Below are 19,054 nucleotides of genomic sequence, written 5' to 3' on the forward strand. Positions count from 1 at the left end.
ACAGATGGGCCAGCTCGTCAAGTAAAATACAACAAAATGTTTAATGAGCAAATTCGTCTTAGCAAATATGAAATTGCCACAGGGGCCGGGCACGAGGCGGGGCACAGGTCTGGGAGACTAAGGGGGTCAACTACGTAAGAAACCGGGGCCTGGGGAGGAGAGGGGCGGGAGGCCGCGAGGCAGGAGCTGTGGTCCTGGGGGAATGGGGGCGCACCGGGGGCCGGGCAACAAAATTCAAAATCGTTTGGCCATAAAATATAAACACGCTATGTTCCTACCATGGGCGGGGTGGGCGCAAAGGGCGGCTGAGGGGGAGGGGCGTGGGGTCCTAACCCGCCAAGTGCCGCCCCAGTGGCCTGGCCCTCGGACTCCTGTCCACTGCCCGCTCCCTCCCCCGCCCGCCCCCCATCGCTGCCATTCCAGTTGCTGCCGCTGTTGCTCCTCTTCCCAAGTTTGTCTGTGGGTCTTCGGCGGGGCGGCAGAGTCCGGCCCCTAGGACCAGCCCACCGCCCCGTGCACGCTGTGCGCCGCCTGCCTCTACCAGAAGTCCCGGCGGTGGTAGGAGTCCGGGTCACAGTACTTGGTGACGACCACTCGGTTGGCGAACTTACGGCCAGTCAGGCCCTGCATGGCTTTCTGACAGTCAAACACGGAAGTGAACTCCACGAAGATCTGCCGGACAAGAGGCGGGGTCAAGACCAAGGCCCTGAGGGGCAGGCCGGCTAACCAGGCCCCAGCCCTGCACCCAGCTGGGAAAGGAGCCCTGTGCAGGTTTGTGAGCCGTTCACCCCATTGGCCCCTAGATCACGGGGTCCGCAGCAGAGGTATCTTCAGGGGGAGAACACTGGGGAATGTGGAGGGAGGGTCCTGCAGGCAGACAAGGGGGCCGAGGGGACACACACACACACACACACACACACACGAGGGAAATACACCGCCCAGCTGTAATGCAGTTCGCAGAGAACCTTGAAGCGCAGGATGGACTCGGCTTCCAGCAGCTTAGAGGAAAGGGGGTGTGGGGGGGATGGGACACACCACCACACAATGGGTTTCATCCAGTTCTCCAGTGTGTGGAACAGTCTACAGAACAAATGACCTCATGTGTCCCCAACAAAGCTGGGGGGGGGGGGCACAGACGTGGTAGCATCAGTAAACACTGGGACCCTTGTTGGATAGCTGCAGGACCAGTGCTGAAGGGCTCAGTAAGGGCCCAAGACAGACAGAGCCACAGTGTCTCTTGGCTGCAGTCACGCCAGCCTTGGCAGGACGACACACTGAGCAGACACAGCTGGGTAGGGGTGCCCCAGCACCATTCTTTCGGAGACCAGCCTGAGAAAGGTGCAGGCGTGACGCTTCAGGATCTCTACTCGGCCGAGCAAAGCATGTCACGAAAAAAAATTTGGGGGGAGAAGGGGTGAGCAAGAGCACAGAAAACGGTGTTTCCGCTGCACTGTCACCTAAGCGCACAAAGAGCACATGAAGATGTGAAAGGTCGTGCACCTGTCCACTGTCAGCAGGCCGCCCTCCAAGCAGGCTTAGCACAGAGCTACCTGCAAGGCGGAAAGCACTCTGTGAAGAGTCACTTGTAAGGTCTGGCGGTGACAACTTGACCTAGATTGCAGTTAGACAGCCAATGGGAAGAGTCATTACTAGGAACCCGGGTGGCACAGTGGTTACGGGCTCAGCAGCGGCTCCTTGGGACAAAGAAGCCGTGGAGGGGCTGCTCCGAGTCAAAAATGACAGCAACAGGGCTTGGAGCCCATTCTGCCTGGTGTCAGCGAGTCGCACAGGTCTGAAAGCTGGGCTGGCAGCAATCATGGTGGCTGTGGCGGCCACCTAGGCTTGTGGTCCTTGCTTTGGCGCCTAAGGCCAGGGTTTCATGGGACAGCCCAGCAAATTGGCCTAATGACATGTTCAGTGTTTCTGTTCCACCTCCTAGTTCTAGTACTACCTGCAGTCCTAAAGCTTGCAGACAGCCATTCAAGAAACTAGTCTCTTGGCCAGACCAGCAGAGGAGAGGCAGCAGGGGAAATAGGCTGGGAACCAACTTGCCTCCACCAACCACTTTTGTCTCTTGCTATGAAATCAGAAAAACTGCATGATGACGGCTACCATTACTGAACAGTTTTGCTCAAAGATTCCATAGAAGAAACCTCATCAATAGTGGCAGAAAGATTTTTCTGGAGCCTCGGAGGCTGACAGACCCCTGAACTACAGCTCCAAATTCACCTTTAAAGCTTAAACAGGAATTACCCCCTGAAGTCATATTAAAACTAGTTTGGCTTCACTGATAGCGAACACTGGCCATGAGCAGGGTGCTTCACTGTGGTCTACCACAGCGACAGGGACCTGAGGGGCTCCACGGGTGTCACCCACTCCACTCAGTGTCCAGCAGACAAGGTTGAACTGGTGTACGTGCTCACCCAGGAAGTAAATCTACAATAATAAAGATGAGGATGGGAACACAGCACAAGGAAAACACATGGGACTTGGAAAGCAGGCAAAGCAGCCACCTCTGCTCCTGCCTCACAGCCAAGGGCTGCTGCACCATGCAGAGGAGGAGCCGGGTCCGTGTCGACATGGCAGGCCTACAAGGGGTGTCGGGGGGGGGGGGGGGGAGCGATGATTTGTGTGGCTTTAGCAGGGCACAGGACACACCACACCACACGCAGAGGGACCGCCAAGGCAGACACATGCACAACACATAAGGACTCGCATGCCCCAAGCAAGGCACTGGCCGGGGAGGCGCTGACCTTTCCGCAGCCGGGCACCTCGACGCCGTCCACGGGCCGGGGGATCTCAATGGACTTGACAAGGCCATACTTGCTGCACTCGTCACGCACGTCCTCCACGATCTCCTCGTACTCCTCGTCGTCCAGCAGCTCCTCGGGCAGCACCATGTTCATGAGGCACAGCACCTCAGTCGGGTGGCCGCCCATCTGCACCTGGGAGCTCATGAGCCCAGGCACTTGCAGGGTCACGGGCGTCTGGTTGATGGTGCTCTGTGGGCAGAGGGAGCATCAGTCACAGGGGGCCCGGCCACCCCCCACCCAGCCTCCCTCTCTAACGGCCCATCCCCGGGGTCCCTCTAGCAATGGAAGATGACGTGCCGGGGGGCTCACCAGCGTGGCATTCTTGGCGCCCACACTCGCCCGCTGGACCAGCAGTTTCTTGTCACCCAGCTGCATACCGTTCAACCCAGCAATGGCCTGGGGGCGGGAGGGGAGTCAGGGGGCAGTCTCACCCAACCCCCTTAACCTGTTTCCTCATCCTACATGCTTGGGCCACAAGACACACCCCCTTCCTTCCCCATCCCAGACGTCCCTGTGCCCAGGCTCACCTGGTCCGTGACGTTGATGTCCACGTACTCACAGAAGGCATAGCCCTTGGAGAGCCCTGTGGCGCTGTCTTTGACCAGGTTGAAGGCTTTAAGGGGCCCAAATGATGTCAGTAGCTCCTTCACCTGCATAGAGCCATAACACATCAGTGTTTGGGGGGTTAGGGGGAATGGTCAGGGAGTGGTAGATGGGGGAGGCAGGGGACTCACCTGGTCGTCATTCAGGTAGTTGGGTAAGCCCCCGATGAAAAGCTTGTGGGCAGAGTCAGGGACCACAGTGGACACAACTCCTGAGGGGAGAGAGGGAACGATTCAAACCCCCCCCCCCACCCACACACATATAAACCTACAGAGTACCCCACCCCTGAGATCCAGGGAGACCCAGCCGAAACAACCCCTGACAAGATGGGCCTCCACCAGGAGCCCGGGAGAAGTCCCAAATGGCCCCAAGACATTGGCAGGTGAAGGATGCCAACTCCTGATGGCAGACTGGCGAAAGGGGCCCCGCCCCAAAGTCACATAGACCCAAGTTCACTCTCAGCCTGGCCCTGGGTGCCCTCAGCAGGTCACTCTATGTGGTCTGCCTCATCCTACTGGCAGGGGTAACTAAAACCCCCATATCCTTAGGCCTCCTGCCTCCCAGTTCTTTCCTGCCTACCCACAACTGACACCAAGCCAGCCCCCTCATTGGTCTGTAACATTACAGAACATGCCTGAAAAATAGCTGTCCCACTATCCCCAGGGATCTGTACTCAAGTACGAACTGCTTCCTACCCAAGGTGCCCAAGTGCTGGTGACCATCCTCATTAACGACCAAGACCCAGCGCTCCAGACCCTCAGCCTGTGCCTGCAGCTGCTCACACACATGCACGCACATACACACTCTCTCTCTGACAGGTACCCCGTGTGCTGCACACTGGGACACTCCCCACCCACCCCAGCTGCTATGAGGTGGGCAACCCCTGCACATGGACTACAATCCCAAGGGTCCCGATGGACCTCCAACCAGAGCTGCAGAAAGCTGCATGAGCCCTGTAGTCCAACTCTGCCTCGAGCTACAGTGCTCCCAGCCCCAGGGAAATGCTGCTGGGCCCCAACGGGCTGTGCAGGGCACAGGAGAGACCCCTCTAGGGAACGGAGGGTTTCCAGCCTCACAGAACCACCCATGCATCCTCTGACAGCCCCGAGTTACTTAAATCACCTCACTTTTCCTGCTCCATCTGCAGCTTTGGTGCCTGAGGTCATCAGACATATGACTGCCTACCCCCCACGCCCAAAATTCAAGGTAGGGCTTCAGAGCGCTTGGAGGGGGGGTGGGATTTCCACCGTCTCCTCAATCCCACCTCCACACTAACTGGGAAGCTGCCTTTGCTGTAACCCTAACCGCTGCTGCTTTCAAAAGGGGCGCAGGAACTTGTCGTGGACGCAGGCAGCTCCCTGGATGGCTGGTGCTGGAGGTTCCCGAGCATGCAGTACTCAATGCCCGCCGCAGTGGGGCATCTACACCGTCCCTGAAGGGCCCCACCACCCCCGGCTCGGAGCAAGATGACCCCAAAGGTTCAGGCCTTTAGACACCCCTGGAACTGAACTCAACCCCCAAACTCTGTCAAAGGCCCAAGAGGCCTAGAAGGGAACCAGACACTTCGGAGCAATCATCCAGGGAGAAAGCGCAATGGGCAGGGCACTCAGGGAGGGAGAATGGAAAACAGTCGGGGAAAAGGGGGGAACAGTGCTGTCGTTCTGTGGGAACAGCAATCGTGGTCACACAGCCCACCAGCTGTGAACTGCTGACACCCAACCTGCCAGGTAAACGTTCACCCAGAGAAAACCCAAAAACTAATCTCACCAACTCAAAGCAACCATCTAGGACAGGGTATGTAAGTGCTCCCCACGGGCTGCTGAGGCAGTTAACGCTACAGAGCAGCGGATGGGTTTGAACTGCTCACCTTGTAACCATCTCTGCCAGCAAGCTGCTCCGCCCAGCTCTCAGAGTGAAAGACAAGCCACCGAGGGCAGCCACGCAGCAGCAGCAGCTGCCAGCACCACAGCCACACAGAGAGGCGACAGACGGGGCGGGGTCTCCAACAAGTCACTCATGGCTGCAGTCCTCACCACAGCAGGGTCAGCACCCTTCCCTGCCAAGGCCTGGGTCTCTGCTCAGCCTGTGCCGCGAATGCAGCCAGCAACAACGGGCACAGCCCTGTGCCAAAAAAACTGGACTGACAAAACCCACTCAGTCCTGAGTGGGAACCGGCTGCCCCGATACTAAGCAGCAGACAAGGCAATCCCCCTTCCAGACTCAGAGCCACACCTGACGCAGCCCGCAGCGCAGAAAGCCTCCAAGAGCACTCAGGACTCCCTGGGAGACGGGCACAAGGAAAGCACCACAAGTCTCGAGCAAATCAGAGAAAAGACCATCCAAAACACATGCAAACCCCCAATGGACGAAGGGACCTTACGGCGTCCAGCCTCCATGGCCAAGACTTACAAGCAAGTGCCAAGCGCAGGCCTCTGGAAGGAATGGAAATAGCAGGTCTGGATCAAGTGAGAGACAAGACCCCAAAACATAAAAACTACCCAAAAAAGGGTTGCTATGAGCCGAGACTAAATCTGGAATCTCTCGCCCATCCCAAACACAGGCTGCCCACAAGGTAGGGTGAGCGCCACCAAGGGTTGGGAACACCTTGGCTAATGGGCATCTGAGATGGGCAGCATGTGCCCAAGGCAAAGGCCCAAGGGCAGGAGGGTTGGCAGAGGAAGGATGAGAAAGGAAACGGGGGAGAAGTGGATAAAGAGAAGGCACACGGCGGAGATGGTGACTGATGACGTGAAACCGAACGCAGGGATGTCACTGAACAGAAAGAAAATGACCAGCCGCCAATTGAGACAGTTACCCAAAAATCATCTGCAGCTCGCCTGAGATGGGGATGGGAGAGAGACAGGCACGCATGCACGCACACGCACACATCCATCCGGGCACCCAGACGGCAGCAGGTCAGTGTGTACTGGGCCTTTTAAGGCCCTGCTGTGATGGCAGGAACGTGCGGGGCCCAATGTTTCATCACCCTCTAAGGGGTCCCCAGGAGAAGCCCGAGTTCTCCTAGATCCCAGGGGCCTGGCTAGCTCCACCCCAACACCCAGAGCAGGCAACACAGGGCTCTGCTGGGGCCAGGACAGGAGACTCCTCGTTTGTGGAAATGCCGTGGAGTTCAAAGGTCGGCGCCGTACGAGCTGTGCTGGCAGCGCCCGCCAGGCCCCGGCAGGCAGCCTCTGGTCTGTGGCAGCCGAGCGGAGGGAGGGAGGGAGCGGTCCCAGCGGGGCCGTGAAGCTGAAAGCATGTACTACCTGGCCCTGGAAGGACAGAGCGTGCCGAGCCGTCACTGTACAGTCCACCGGCCAGGCCTGCAGGGAATGGGCCCAGAGCACAGGATTCAAGGGGCGCGGGAAGGCAGACGGCGTCCACGCGCCAGGCCCCACACCGAACTCTGCCGATACCGCACTGCTCGCACCCACGCACGCTCACCCCACAGTTACACACGCAGGTATGCATGTTCACACCCACTCACACAGTAGGTTCATGAACTCCCTCCTGTGATGAAATCACGCGGCCTGCCCAGGGGCCCAGAGCCAGGCGGCCTCAGAGTGGGCACAGGACCCCAACTGCCTGCAGACAGCCGCCACCCCCTTCCAGCCTGGCCGGGCAGCTCTGTCAGTCTCAATGCGGGCAACGCCCCCCACCCCAAGGCCCTCTGTAAGAACTCTAGGTGGGCCCTCCCAGGGGCTCTGAGGGCACCCCACTCACCGGGCACATAGACGGAGGGATTCTCCGACATGCCAGGCAGAGGCTGGTAGTCATGTGGTCTGCGGATCTTCAGCGACTGACCCTGGAAGATGATGCCATCGAAGGCCATGGCCTGGGTGGTCTCATCCACTGAGCGGAACTGCAAGAGGGAGGAAGGGTGAGGAGACAGGGCCAAGGCAGGCACCCCAGGCTCCGGGGATAAACACTGCCAGTGGCCCGGGGTGGCTCATGGAGACGGGAGCACTACTACTGAGAACTGCCCTCACCCCTCCCAGTCTGAGGACCCAGGAGGGCGTATCCACTCCAGGCAGCATGGCCAGGGCAGAGACGTGGACTGTGTGCACTGAAAGGTGTGAGAAAGGGAGGGAAGGCAGCCCCAATGTGGTGACAGGTCCTCTCCTGCCACCTGACTCACCTCAAGAAATGCAAAGTTCTTGTCCTGGTTGATCTGCACAGCCAGGACTGGGTTTCCAGGGGCCTGTGTCAGGCCGCCCAAGCGCATCTGGGCGTTGAAGAAGTCCATCATGGCCTCCTACAGAGGGAAGAGGAGACGGGGGGCGGGAGGGGTGGAGAGAGGAGGGGGAGGGTGAGAGAGGGAGACACAGAGGGGCATGGGGGCAAAGGGGGAGGGCAAGGGAGGGCGAAGAGCCCGTGGAGCATGGTGGGGTGGGGGTGGTCGAGAGTGGAAAGGGAAGGAGGGCACAAGGTGGCACAGCGGCCAGACGGCGGGGAACCGGCATGGACACGAGGGGGGGGTGACGTACAGCAGAGAGGCCAGGCACAGAGGAAAGCACAGGACACAGAGAGGGCAGAGAGGAAGGGTGGGGATGAACTCGAAGCAGGCAAGAGCCAGGGAGCACCAGGGACAGAGAGGAAGACAGCAGGTGGACAGACGGAAGGGCAGACGCAGGGTACACACGGCGCGAGACAGGACACGCGGCGTGGCAGAGATAGACAAAGACAGAGAGAGGAGGTGAGAGTGGGGGGCGGGGGAGGAGGAGAGAAGAGTGATGTGGAGGGGTCTGGCCCTGGAGTCCGGGGGCTGGTTTATCAAATGTAGCAAAGTGCAGGTTGAGAAAGTCAGAATGGGCCTTACTTGCCTTCGACGATGGTAGCAAACTTTTTGTTGCTACGAGGGATCTCAGCCCCACAATATTTCACTTTAAAGAGAAATGGAAACAACTCTTTGATCTCGGGATTCTTGGGGGGCCGTGGGAGGGGGTGGGGAGAGGGATGGGGAGGAAAGGGCGGGGAGGGGAGGGAAGGGAGGAGGTCGGGGGCGATCAAAACCAGAGAGCAGCGACCACGGGAGGGAGAGGATGGGACAGGCCAGAGGGAGGCGTGTCAGAGAAGCAAGAGGGCAGCGTGCGTCTGTGTCTGTGTGCGCCGTGTCTGCGTCTCCCCCGTCTCTCCGAGGGTGGTCACTTATGTGTGCGCTGGAGCCCTGGGGGCCGAGGAGGGTGGGGGAGGGCAGATGGGGGAGGCGAGAGGAGGGGGAGGGAGAGGGCCACCCCCAGCCCGGCCCCTGGCTGGCTCAACTCCATCCGTCCGTCTGGGAGGGGGCCGGGGGGTCTTGCAGGAGCAGAGTCTGACCCGTGCAGGTTGAGGGGAAGGGGGTGGGGAGGGGGAGAGGGAGGGCCAGGGGCAGGGCAGTACCTCAGTGATGCCAAAGGGGATGTTTCCCACATAAAGGCGTCGGGCCTGTCTGGTCATCTGGCTGCCGACCACAGGCACCGGTGTCGGGGTCACAGCCAGGCCATCGGGGGTCATGGTGGGGAGCAAGGCAGTAGCCGGGATCTGACCCGCAGCTGGAAGGAAGTGGAGCAGCATTAATGAGAGCAGCACCCTGAGGCCCAGCAGGAATCCAGCACTGCCATCCCCTCCCAGGCCTCCCCCAGGCATCAGGGCTCGGATCCAGCCGCAGGCCTACCTTGCATGGCCTTGTACTGCATGGGCGTGATGTGCTCAAAGCCAGGCGGGGGCACGTCCCAGTACTTCCGAACCTTCTTCTTCTTCTCATGGCGAGGGGAGCGACTGGGAGCAGGAGGGCACCTCAGTCTGACCAAGTCCAGCCCACGTGCCACTGGGTGCTCCCGCCCCCACCCGATCAGCTGGGGGGAGGGGGAAGGACAGGTTGGGGCCCGGAAGGGGTAGTGCTGGGAGGGGGCGGGGGGTGGTGGTAAGGTGGGAGGGGGGCAGGTATGCTCAGCTCACATCAGTCCACCATGTTCCTCTTTAGCGCCTCTGGTCAAGGGTTTGCTGGGGGGCCATGAGAGAAAGGGGTGGGGTGGAGTGATAAGGGATCATCTTCCCCAACTCCTCCTCCACCACCACCACCACCACCACCACCACCACCCACACACACACAGACACTGAGCCTCAGGGATAGGCAAGCACCCCTCAGCCCTGCCACCCATACACACACTGCTCCCACCCAAAACAAGGGCAGAAGACAGACCACTCCAAACCTGCCCACCCAAATAGAACACAGAAGACTAAGGGGAAGCTTGGGAGAGTGATATCAGGCAGAGAAGGCACCGACCCTCCCAGGCCACCCAGTCACAGGAAACGAGACAGCCCACTCGGGCACCACGAGGCCCTGCAGAGTGCCAGACTGTCTTGTCCCTAGAGCAGGCCAGGCAGGAGCCCCTGCCCTGCTGGCAGCACCCTACCTGCGCCGCCGCCTGTCCCTGGAGGCGCTGCGCTGGTCCCGGTTGCGGCGGTCCCGGCTGCGGCTCCTCCGTTTGCGGTCCCGGCTTCGAGAGCGGCTGTGGCTGCGCTTCCGGTGGCGGTTCTCCTTGTCCCGCTCTGGGGGGGAGGGGAGGGGGTTTGAGGCTTGCTGTCACCACCCCACCTGGGCACGGGAGGGCAGGAGTCTCTGGGGGGCAGGGATGGAAGCTGGGGACAGAGTACCCCACCCTCACAGCAGGCCGCAAGAGGTCAGGTGCCATGCAGGAAACTCAAGCCTGTCCCAGTCCCTGTCCCATGGAGTGAATAATGCAGGACCCAGCTCAACTTTCAGAACAGACAGGGATGTCCAGGTTCCCAGAGCCAGGGCGCGTGCCCTAACTCCAGTTCCTCCCTCCTGCGAGCCCCACAGAACCAAGGGGCCAGTAGTGGGGAACCCTGGGGGGTTTCTTCCAACCCCAGCAGGCTGGCTGAGCCTTCAGTTAAGTCGGCTTGAGGGCTAGGGAGCACTCCCAGAGGGGAAGGCAATGGCAGGGACCCTCCCATCCTGAGAGCGCTGACATCCCGAGTCAGACACCAGGGTGATGGTAAGGTCTGCACCTAGAAGACTGCACTAGTGACCACCCAGACTCAGAGACCAGCACGCCGCACACAACCGACAGGCAGAAAGACCTGGGTGACAGGTACTTTAAGAGGCTCCCACTCCAGAGAGGCATTTAAGTGAAGCTAAGTCTTTCTCCCAAAAAGGACTCCCCTGGACTGAAGGGGGAAAGGACACGACACAACACGACCCACAAGGGCTCTGCAGGCCTAGGGTGGGTGTTTCCACAGAAAAATCAATGCAAGGGTTCCCCCTGGGGCAGCAGTGGGAGCCCGCAGCAGGCACCCCTTTCCCTTCTCTTCCTGCTCGGACCCTCTAAGAGGGAGCCCAGTACCTGGGAAAGCTCTAACCAAAGACCAGCTGAGTGAGATCAGGGAATGACAGCATTTCTGCCACCCAGGCATAGGGCTCTTGGAAAAACACTAGCAAAAGCAGAATTCTGGCTACCACCACTGCCACACTCACCATCCTCTCAGACCTCCCCCAAACCCAGGGAGAGAAAAGCAACAGCCTCTGCCACTGGACCCCACAAGGCCTGCAGTTTGAAACCAAAAGCTACTTCTTAAGGGAAATGACGCTCTCTCTCATACAAAGCCAGTCTCAGAAACCCAAAGGGGCAGTTCTAGCCAGCTCCCACTCTGCTGTAAGACTACTATAGGTTGGTTGGTACTGGTGCAAAGGCATGACTTTTTGGATCGGTGTGGCCACTGACCCCAAAGCAACAATCCAACAAGCAAACTCAATCAAGTGGCACGGCTGCCAAGCCATGACCAGGTGGCAGTGGGCTGGGTCAGGTCTGTGACCAGCCACCTGCCAACACCTGCGGGGTTCTAAGATCACAGAGGCGGATCCTTCTGTCCTGCAGAACTCCAACCAGGGACAGTGTCTCTGATGGCCAGCACCAAAAACCCCAGGTCCTCAGCACTGCCATGACCTCTAATTGTTCACCCGCCAAACCAAAAACAAGACCAAGACGACCAAAAAAACCCACTAGCCACTGCTGAGGATTAGGGGGGAAGGGGGCCCCACGGGAAGACAACGTGCCACGTGCTTGGCTCTGACCACCCACCCAGGCTCTACCTGGGAGTACCTTCCTCTGGCCACTACTATCAGCACCTCACAAAGTCACGCTCCCACTACGCCCTTGGGGCCCCTGCTCTCTCCCCGTTAGGGCAACGGAAACCGACGTTTCGAGCCCCGAAGTTGGGATAGGCCAAGATTACCCAGTCCACCACAGCTCTAGGTGAAACGGGGAGGCGAGGAGGCAAACTCCCCATTGTGCGGTGGTCGGGGGTACCAACGCCGCGGGGAGCGCATGGAGTGCGTGGGCACTCGGGCTCGTGACGACCGGGCAGGTGAGGTGCATACACAACGGGCGCCTCGCAACCCTGAGAGCCGGCCCGGCGCCCCTGCCTCCCCGCGGCGCTGCCCTGGTCCACGTGAAGAAGGCATTGGGGTGGCCCCCCGCCGCAAACCTCCCAACCGCCATTTTGGAAACAAAGGGGGCGTGGAGACGGGGCCGAGGGCCCGACCGGAAGCGGAAGTGCCAAGACAGCGGGAGAAAAAGCCGGGATTACGGAATCTAATCTGGTCTACTTAATGGAACAACGAAAATTCTCAAAACCAAGCTTCGGGCCCAGGAAAAGGAATAGGCTTGACGGCCTGGGTCCCCGTTCCGCCCCCGCTGGGAAGCACGTGGGACGCGGGACAGGCCCCCGGCACGCATGCGTCACGGGCCCGCACTCGGCCACCCACTTACCCGCGCCGCGCGCGCGGCGGAACGCCGGGAGGGATCACGTGGGCCTGGCGCGCGCCGCCGAGCGGAGGGAGAGGGGGGGAGGGAGGATGGCGCCGCGCGGCGCTGGGGGTGGGGTAGGGAGTAGGGGAAAAATGGCGGGGGGCGAAGAGAAACGCGAATAGCCACCCCAACCGCCGCCCCAAAGCCTCAGCACACTCACCCTGTTTATTCTCGTTGAGCTGCCGCTCGAACTCGTCGAAGTCCGACATGCTGAGGCGGCCGCGTAGGGCCCTGTGCAGCTCTTGCTTCGCCTTGCCGCCCGCCCGCTCCGGCCGCCTCAGCTACTTCCGCCGCCTGCTTCGGCTACTTCCGGCCGCCGCCGGCGCAGCGCCGCCTCCTGCCTAAGCAAGCCCGCGGCGCCCCGCCCCTCCCAGGCTCAGACCCCCCCTTTAACCCCGCCCACCCACCCGCCCACGAGCTGCCCCTCCCCCCAGGGCCTGACTCCAGCGGGGGCGGGGAGGCGACGGCTAAGGCTTTTCCGGAAACAGCCGAAGGCGGGGCGGCGTCGGCTTCCCAGGTGTTCGGGAGATTGGCTCCTCAACGTTCGGGTGTTTCCGTAGGTCCTCGCGTTCCTCCGCGCCGAGTCCCTTCTAATGGTCCTGCTGCTTCCGACAAGTCAAACCGTCCCAAGACTTGGCTTCGTCCACAGAGTATCTTCTGCTCTTTTCTGCCAGCTTATGCAAGCAATCAACGATTTCAACCTTAACCGTTCCGAAAGGCTCCCGGCGCTCGTCCGCAGCTCAATTCCAAGCTTCGGCTCTTTCCGGAGATTCCACTCGCTCACTCCTCCCCTTCCTGGAAACTTCGGCTCCTCCCGCCACCGCTTCGGGAAAGTCTCTCTCTCTCTGAGTCCCTTCGGGTTTTTCCGTGTGCGCTTCGGTTTCTTCCGCCTTCAGGAACAGAAAAGGATTGGGAGGACGATGACGATATGTAAGGAAAAGGGACGCAAGGAGCTGGGTCCCGGCACTTCGCTCTCTGAGTGAGAGGGGGAAAAAAAGGCCGATTTTGTGGAAGGCCTAATAAGATTGCGCAAAACAAACCCAGCCAGCGGGATGAAGGGTGCGCGCGACCGCTGCGGTGGGTGCCAGCGCGGCTTAGTGCGCCTGCGCAGTTAGGAAGCGGGAGATACGCGAGAAGACTGCTGCGCCTGCGTAGAGATCAGTTTGAAGCGGTTTCTCTTCCCAGAGGGGCGGAGGCGCAGTGCCCAGAATACCTGCACGCATGCGCGAGTTTCCTTTCCTATTGCCTAATCCCCTAACATGAAGCAGGCCCACTCTCTCCTGGTTGTCCCAGCAACCGCTTCCGTCGGCTTGCTCTCCCTCCCTCCGCGCAGGCGCAGAAGCCGCGAGGCGCACACTTCGGGGAGACGCACGATCTGGCACTGGCGCCCCCTGGCGGCCGGCGGGAGCATCTGCCCTAAAATTGCCTAGTCCCCCAGGTAGCCACCCAGGCAGGCTAGCGGTCACTCACTCCGCCTGCCACCGCTATCCATGCCAAATAACTCAGAGGACAGTGCTCATGTTTCTTTTCGGAGCTCTACCCCCGCTGTTCCTTGGAGCACAGCTGCCTCTCCTCCACCCACCTCTGCCCGCAGGGGGCTAATTACATCCTGTCGTCCCTGTTTCCCGCCTGACCGCCCTGCTCCCTGAAACCCCCTGAGCCCCCATCGCCATCTCCGTGGCAACAGCCACCCCCTCCCGACCACGTCCCCTCGGAGCAAGAGGCTGGGGCCTGGTTTATTCCAAATTTTCTCATCTCTTTTTAATTTAAATTCTCTGTATAATTCTCTGTTGCACGTGGGATCGTGGGATCCAGCAGCCTGAGGCTGAGAAGCTCCTGGTGCGGGGAGGTCGGGCCAGGCCAGCTTCTCTTGGCGGCTGAGGGTGGACGTGGGGTCTGCGCTGTCCCTCCAGCCCAGCCAGAGCGGGCAGCAGGCAGCCAGCTCCGAAGGAGACGCCATTTTCCCCGCGAGGGTGGGCAGGACGGCCCAGGAGGAAGAGTGTGGTTGGGTTTAGAAGTGGGTACTAAAAGGGCAGAAACGGGCCCTGGGCAGTAGCCTTTGCGAGCCTCAGTAATGCCCAGCAGAACTCACAACCCAGGGGAAGAAGAACGTGGAAGGCAAGGGGTGAGGGGGAGAGCAGCTCTATATACAGGGGGCCTCGGGTGGGCGTCAGCAGGAAGGGAGGAAAGGCTCACGGCCCCCCTACCGAGGACCCCACTGGAAACACCCGCACATGCAGACGTGCTCCCCGGAAGGCCCCACTTGCGCATCACGCCTGAAGGGGCTGGGAAGGGGCAATGCAATCACGCATGCGCATTGCCAGGGGCCTGGGCCAGTGTCACAGGTGCACCGGCTCCCCACCGCGGGGGAGGGAGGGGGCGGGGCCAGGGGCCAGCGAGCACGTCCAGTGGGGCATCACCGCTTGAAGCGGTAGGTGATGGGCAGCAACAGCTTGCTCTTCTTGAGCGCCTGCACCTTCTTCAGGGTCTCCTCGTCCAGGGCCAGGAAGCAGCGGCGCGAGTACTCAAGTAGGCGCTCCTTGGAGGGGTCGAACTCGCCCACCTCTGCCAGCTTCTCGGGGGCCACAATCAGCAGCTCGGCGATGGGCGTGGTCAGCGCGACCGTGTTGCGGTCCACGCGGTGGTGTTCGAACGCCCGAGACATGCTCTTCAGCTTCTGGAAGGTGCCCAGGATCTTCTTGTAGCGGCACAGGACGCCATCCGCGTCCTTCACTGCAGGGGGACGTGCGGGACAGACACACATGGGGACAGAGGGATGCAGGTGTGGTGGAGTCGGGGTTCCCACACGGAAATGGAGACACGGGAGGACCCCCAAACCAGAAGCGTAGGGCAAACAAAATGGGGAGCAGGGGGGACAAAAACAAGGGTGACAGGAGATGGGGACGACAACAGCGATGGGGCAGAGGTAGCCCAGTGGACAGTGAGGGAGGAGGGTATGAGAAGAGTGGGAAGGAATTGCAAATGTGTCAGAATTTCCGTGGCCACTCGTCCCCAGGCCACCGCCCTGAGACCCTGCCCCAGCCTGCCTTCCTCACAGCGGACTGACACTTGGCAGGATGTCTGCTGTGGGAGGTCCCATCAGATCCCACCCTCCGAAGGGGCTCCTGTAGAGCCTCCATTTCGCCTACGAGGGCACTGAGGCAGAGAGAGGTTAAGGGGTGGTCTATGGTCAGGTACTGATTGGGTGACCAGAATGAACAGCTCACACCCGCCCCATTGCGGCTTTCCCAGAGGGGGAAACAGACCCTGGGGTCAGAAGAATGACCTCTTCAAAGTCCCCCGGGAATCCCTGCCCACGCACAGGGTCGCTGAGGCACACTCATGCACTACTCACACTGATGTATACGTGCACGGACACTCATGTTCACATACACTCATGCGTATACACACACATACTCATGCATGCACACATACACACAGCCATGTACACATGCTCATGCACACTTATGCTCACGTACTTATCCATCCTCAGACATACTGTCATACTCCTACATGGACACACTCATATACAGCACACATATTCACACTCACTCCCATACACACATGGACATGTGTACTCACAGGTGCATACACACCTGTATATATGCATATTTATTCACACCTGTACGTACATCTCAGACATACATACACACACCTATACACATACTTGCACATAGGCACTCACACAAGCACTCATCCTGCATGCGCACACACACTGGTGCATATATATCCACTCTTGCGTACACACACATGCTCACACATGTACATGTGTACTCATACAGGCACTCACACCTGCACAAACACCACACTCACATACGCACATATGCTCACACATGCACCCATGTACACCTGTGCGCGCACACACATATATATCCATGTTTACACATACGCACACATGCAGCCATGTATACCTGCACACATACCCACGCCTGCACACATATATTCATACAGAGACATCCACACTAACAGGCATACAGGTGAACTCACCACGTTGCCTCTCCCGAGCCTTGGGCTTCCCAAAACGCCGCCGGCCGGCACTTCCCTTCTGCTTCTGCCTCTTCCTTTCCCCAGAACTGCCTTCCTCAGACCCCGCGGTGAGCGAGGAGGCAGCCGACTCAGGGTCTGAGGCCTCGGCCCCTGCTCCGCCCCTGCTGTCCCCCTCACTCCTCCTCGGCCCAGGCTTCACACGGCAGTGGTCCTCTGGGGGGAATGAGAGGAGCGATGCATGTGAATGGAGGGGACAGGAGGCAGGTCAGCAGGAAGGGGTGGGCTGCCATCCTCTCACTGCCCCTGGGGCCTAGGTGGGTTCCTGGAGGTCAGGGGGACCATAAAAGGTGGGGCAGGTCCTGGCAAGGAGGTCTGGTGCTGGGGTTCCCACCGATAAGGCCCAGGAACCCCCAGCACCGACCAGCCAAAGACAGAGGCTGACTGCACAGGATGGAGCTGCAGTACCACACCCACCGCTAGAGGCGGTGCTGGGCAAAGGCACTGCTGTTTCCCAGGACACCAAAGTCAAGTCCACGACCACCGAGTGCCTCCCGATCCACAGCGACCCTGCTTAGAGTTTCCCAGACTGAGACTGTATCCTTTTTGGGTGCGGCCAGCCTTGTTTTTTGTCCCACAGCCTCGTTTTTTGTCCTACAGCGTGGCTAGGGGTTTGAACCTCCAACCTGGCAGTTAGCAGTCAAGGCTTAGTGGACAGCGCCACCCAGACCTCCCCGCTGGCATTCTGGTGAAGCTGTGGGTTGAGTTTAGGGGGCTGCTAAGCAAAAGGTCAAGTCAGAGGGAAACCCAGTGAAGGGCACGTAAGAAACCTTGGACATCAGGTGGCCAGAGGCATTGGAGTGCAGAGGGCTTGTCTCCAAAAGAGCAGAGATTAGCAGCAAGGTCCGAGACAGAGAGGGGTGGAAAGGGTCCTGGTCCCTAAGAAGGTGAGAGCCGGCCTTCCAGGGCTGCCTCCCCCCACACCTGCATCCAGCCGCGCAGAGGAGATGAACTTGTCCAGCTGGCACCTCAGGAAGTCCCTCTCCTCTTCCAGGTCCTCAATGCGCTTCTGCAGCCACGAGTTCCTCTCCAGGGCCATGTGCAGCTGGGCCTTGACGCCATTCATCAGGGCCAGGGCTGGGGAAGCAGCCTCAGGGGCCTCTAAGGCATGGGAAAGGGGGCGTGCCCGTGACGCCCTAGGACCACCCCTGGGGGCGGGGCCAACAGGGCCCAGGCCACCCCACATGCGCGGCTCACCCTCGAAGTTCTCCCGAGACGGGCTCAGACCGTAAAAGATCTGAGGGTCTAGGTGGGGCGTCTGGTCGAAGGGGATGGAGATCTCGAAGGTCTCATCGTCCTTCTTCACTGCAAACAAGAGGCCGCCGACGGTCACACCCGGGACGGGCCCCAGACAAGCCCCCACCGCCAACCGCAGCAGTCCCAAGGAGGGGAGAGGGCAGGGGCCCTGGTTCCTCACTTGTCCTCCGCCGGCTGTTTCGGTCACTCATGGCAGGGCTTGCTGCGGACCCGCGCGGCTGAGCGCCTCAGGGGCACTGGACAGAAACAGGTGCCAGAGGAGGAGGGCCTGGATGGACACCCTGGTTGAGGGAGGAGGGGCAGGGGCCTCCCAGATTCCTGGTCTAAGTGGGGAGGGCTGGGGGTCAGGACTCCTGATGTAAGGGAGGAGGGCTGGGGATCCCCAGACTGCTGGTCTGAGGGAGGAGGGGCTAGGGGTCAGGACTCTTGAGTCTGAAGGAAGAGGCCCTAGGGGCCTGGACACCTAGGTCTGAGGGTGGAGGAGCAGGGGACCCTCAGATTCCTGGATCTCAGGAAAGGGGAATTGGAGATCAGGACTCCAGGATCTGAGAGAGGAGGGGTGGGGGGCTCTGAATCTGAGGGTCCTGGGGGGCTGGGGACTTAGCCCGCAGAATTTCAAGGATGTGGGGCCCCAAATTTCTGGGATCGCCATGGGGTCTACAGAGTAGGAAGACGAGGCCTGACCTGGAAGATCCCCGTCACAGGGCACCTCCGGGGAGAGGTGCATGGGGGAAACTGCCCCAACTTCCGGGCTCAGGCATGGGGTTCGGCCCACGCGTGGCGCCCCCACCTGCGCTTCGCGCCCCTCCCCCGCACTCGCGTGGGCGAGCAGAGCCCCTCCCTCGCAGCGGGGGCCATGAGCGCGCGGTGCGCCGGAAGGAAGGTCACGCGTGGGGATGCGCCCCCCCGCCCCCGCCCTTTGTCCCGCGGGTGGGAGGGGGAGCGATGATGGGCAAGGGCCGCAGGGGGTAGGCGCCGGTCAGGGGGCGGGGACGCGGCCACCTCCCGCCCGTGGTGCCCGGGTCGGCGGGCTGACCTCCCCCTCCCGCGCTCACCCACCCGCGCGCGGAGTCCGGCTGGGGGCCCGGCGGCGGCGGCGGCGCCCATGCTCGGCGCCGGGGAGCGTCTTCAAAGTGTCACGGGCACGGGAAGCGCCTACCCACTTGCGCTCGGGCGGGGCGGCGGAACAACGCGCCTCCGTTGGGGCAGCGCGGCGGCGGCGGCGGGGAGGGGACCCCGTGGAATCGTGCCCGGGACGGCTCTGCGGGCACCGCCCCCTCCGCGAGTATCTGGCCGGGATGAGGCCCGTGTCCCCGCGTCCGGCCCGCACTTGCGCGATGGCCCCTTACGGCCCTTTTCCAGCCCCCTCCCACTCTGAAGCCGAGCAGGGAGCGTCACGAAATTCCCGTCTCTCGTGGAACTGGCGCGGCTCGCGGGTCCCTTGGGTGGGTGGTGGCGATTCGCCGAGTCGAGGCCCCACGGGAAGGCAGGCGAGTGGAGGAGATAGCTTGCAAACTGGGGCAGAGA

The 19,054-nt window shown here is 60.8% G+C and overlaps 2 protein-coding genes across 6 annotated transcripts; both read right to left on the reverse strand.

The window, feature by feature from the left end:
* Nucleotides 1-22: 22 nt before the first annotated feature.
* U2AF2 (U2 small nuclear RNA auxiliary factor 2) lies at nt 23-12,599 on the reverse strand. Of its 4 annotated transcripts, none has more exons than XM_075537965.1 (13): nt 12,387-12,599; nt 9,812-9,947; nt 9,354-9,398; nt 9,070-9,173; nt 8,796-8,947; nt 7,555-7,671; nt 7,140-7,278; nt 6,683-6,739; nt 3,548-3,627; nt 3,341-3,463; nt 3,111-3,209; nt 2,754-3,002; nt 23-672 (listed from the first exon to the last, which is right to left on the reverse strand). In XM_075537965.1, exons 1-13 carry the CDS (start codon nt 12,433-12,435, stop codon nt 538-540), a joined length of 1,485 nt encoding a protein of 494 aa, XP_075394080.1. In that variant the 5' UTR covers nt 12,436-12,599; the 3' UTR covers nt 23-537. The 4 variants fall into 4 exon arrangements, with proteins under 4 accessions (XP_075394080.1, XP_075394081.1, XP_075394082.1 ...); XM_075537966.1 differs by having other exon boundaries at nt 3,123-3,209; nt 12,387-12,597; XM_075537967.1 differs by lacking the exon at nt 6,683-6,739 and having other exon boundaries at nt 12,387-12,595.
* Nucleotides 12,600-13,973: 1,374 nt separating this feature from the next.
* Nucleotides 13,974-18,854, reverse strand: CCDC106 (coiled-coil domain containing 106). Of its 2 annotated transcripts, none has more exons than XM_075537969.1 (6): nt 18,587-18,854; nt 17,688-17,763; nt 17,468-17,575; nt 17,195-17,371; nt 16,214-16,426; nt 13,974-14,959 (listed from the first exon to the last, which is right to left on the reverse strand). In XM_075537969.1, the coding sequence occupies exons 2-6, from the start codon at nt 17,716-17,718 to the stop codon at nt 14,643-14,645; spliced, it is 846 nt and encodes a 281-aa protein (XP_075394084.1). In that variant the 5' UTR covers nt 17,719-17,763; nt 18,587-18,854; the 3' UTR covers nt 13,974-14,642. The 2 variants fall into 2 exon arrangements, with proteins under 2 accessions (XP_075394084.1, XP_075394085.1); XM_075537970.1 differs by having other exon boundaries at nt 17,688-17,795.
* Between the last annotated feature and the right edge of the window lie 200 nt (nt 18,855-19,054).

Source organism: Tenrec ecaudatus, chromosome 18 (assembly GCF_050624435.1).
Source record: "Tenrec ecaudatus isolate mTenEca1 chromosome 18, mTenEca1.hap1, whole genome shotgun sequence".
In the NCBI taxonomy this organism is placed as follows: domain Eukaryota; kingdom Metazoa; phylum Chordata; class Mammalia; order Afrosoricida; family Tenrecidae; genus Tenrec; species Tenrec ecaudatus.